The 712-nt window shown below is 66.7% G+C and overlaps 1 protein-coding gene across 1 annotated transcript; it reads left to right on the top strand.

The window, feature by feature from the left end:
- Positions 1-10: 10 nt before the first annotated feature.
- Positions 11-706, top strand: LOC100547088 (class II histocompatibility antigen, B-L beta chain-like; the record flags this gene model as incomplete). The annotated part of the gene is made up of 2 exons (XM_010727750.1): positions 11-329; positions 432-706. Coding segments are annotated over 2 exons (594 nt in total), but the record flags the coding sequence as incomplete, so codon positions are not given.
- Positions 707-712: the final 6 nt, after the last annotated feature.

Consider the following 712-nt stretch of genomic DNA (forward strand, 5'->3'; position numbering starts at 1 on the left):
TCCTCAGCGCTGCGCCCGCCACGAGCTGCGGGGCCGCGTGAACTCACCTCTCCCCGCAGCGTTTTTCCAGTGGAGCGCTACGGTTGAGTGCCACTTCCTCAACGGCACCGAGCGGATGAGGTTTCTGGTGAGGCACGTCTACAACCGGCAGCAGTACGTGCACTTTGACAGCGACGTCGGTCTCTTTGTGGCCGACACGGTGCTGGGAGAGCCTTCTGCTCAGCTCTTCAACAGCCAGCCGGACGTGCTGGAGAAGAACAGGGCTGCGGCGGAAATGCTCTGCGGCTACAACTACGAGATCGTGGCCCCTTTGACGCTGCAGGAGAGAGGTGAGTTCACGCGGCCCCGCAGCTCGTGGCGGGCGCAGCGCTGAGGAGCGCACGCGGTGCTCTCGCAGCCCGTCCCCGACGCTCCCCTCCGTCCCCCGGCAGCGCCCGAGGTGAGGATCTGCGCGCTGCAGTCAGGCTCCCTGCCCCGAACCGACCGGCTGGCTTGCTTCGTGACGGGCTTCTACCCACCCGAGATCGAAGTGAAGTGGTTCCAGAACGGACAGGAGGAGACGGAGCGCGTCGTGTCCACGGACGTGATCCAGAACGGGGACTGGACCTACCAGGTGCTGGTGGTGCTGGAGACCGGCCCGCGGCGCGGGGACAGCTACGTGTGCCGGGTGGAGCACGTCAGCCTGCGGCAGCCCATCAGCCGGCTCTGGGGT

Source organism: Meleagris gallopavo, unplaced genomic scaffold, assembly GCF_000146605.3.
Source record: "Meleagris gallopavo isolate NT-WF06-2002-E0010 breed Aviagen turkey brand Nicholas breeding stock unplaced genomic scaffold, Turkey_5.1 ChrUn_random_7180001936732, whole genome shotgun sequence".
NCBI lineage: Eukaryota > Metazoa > Chordata > Aves > Galliformes > Phasianidae > Meleagris > Meleagris gallopavo.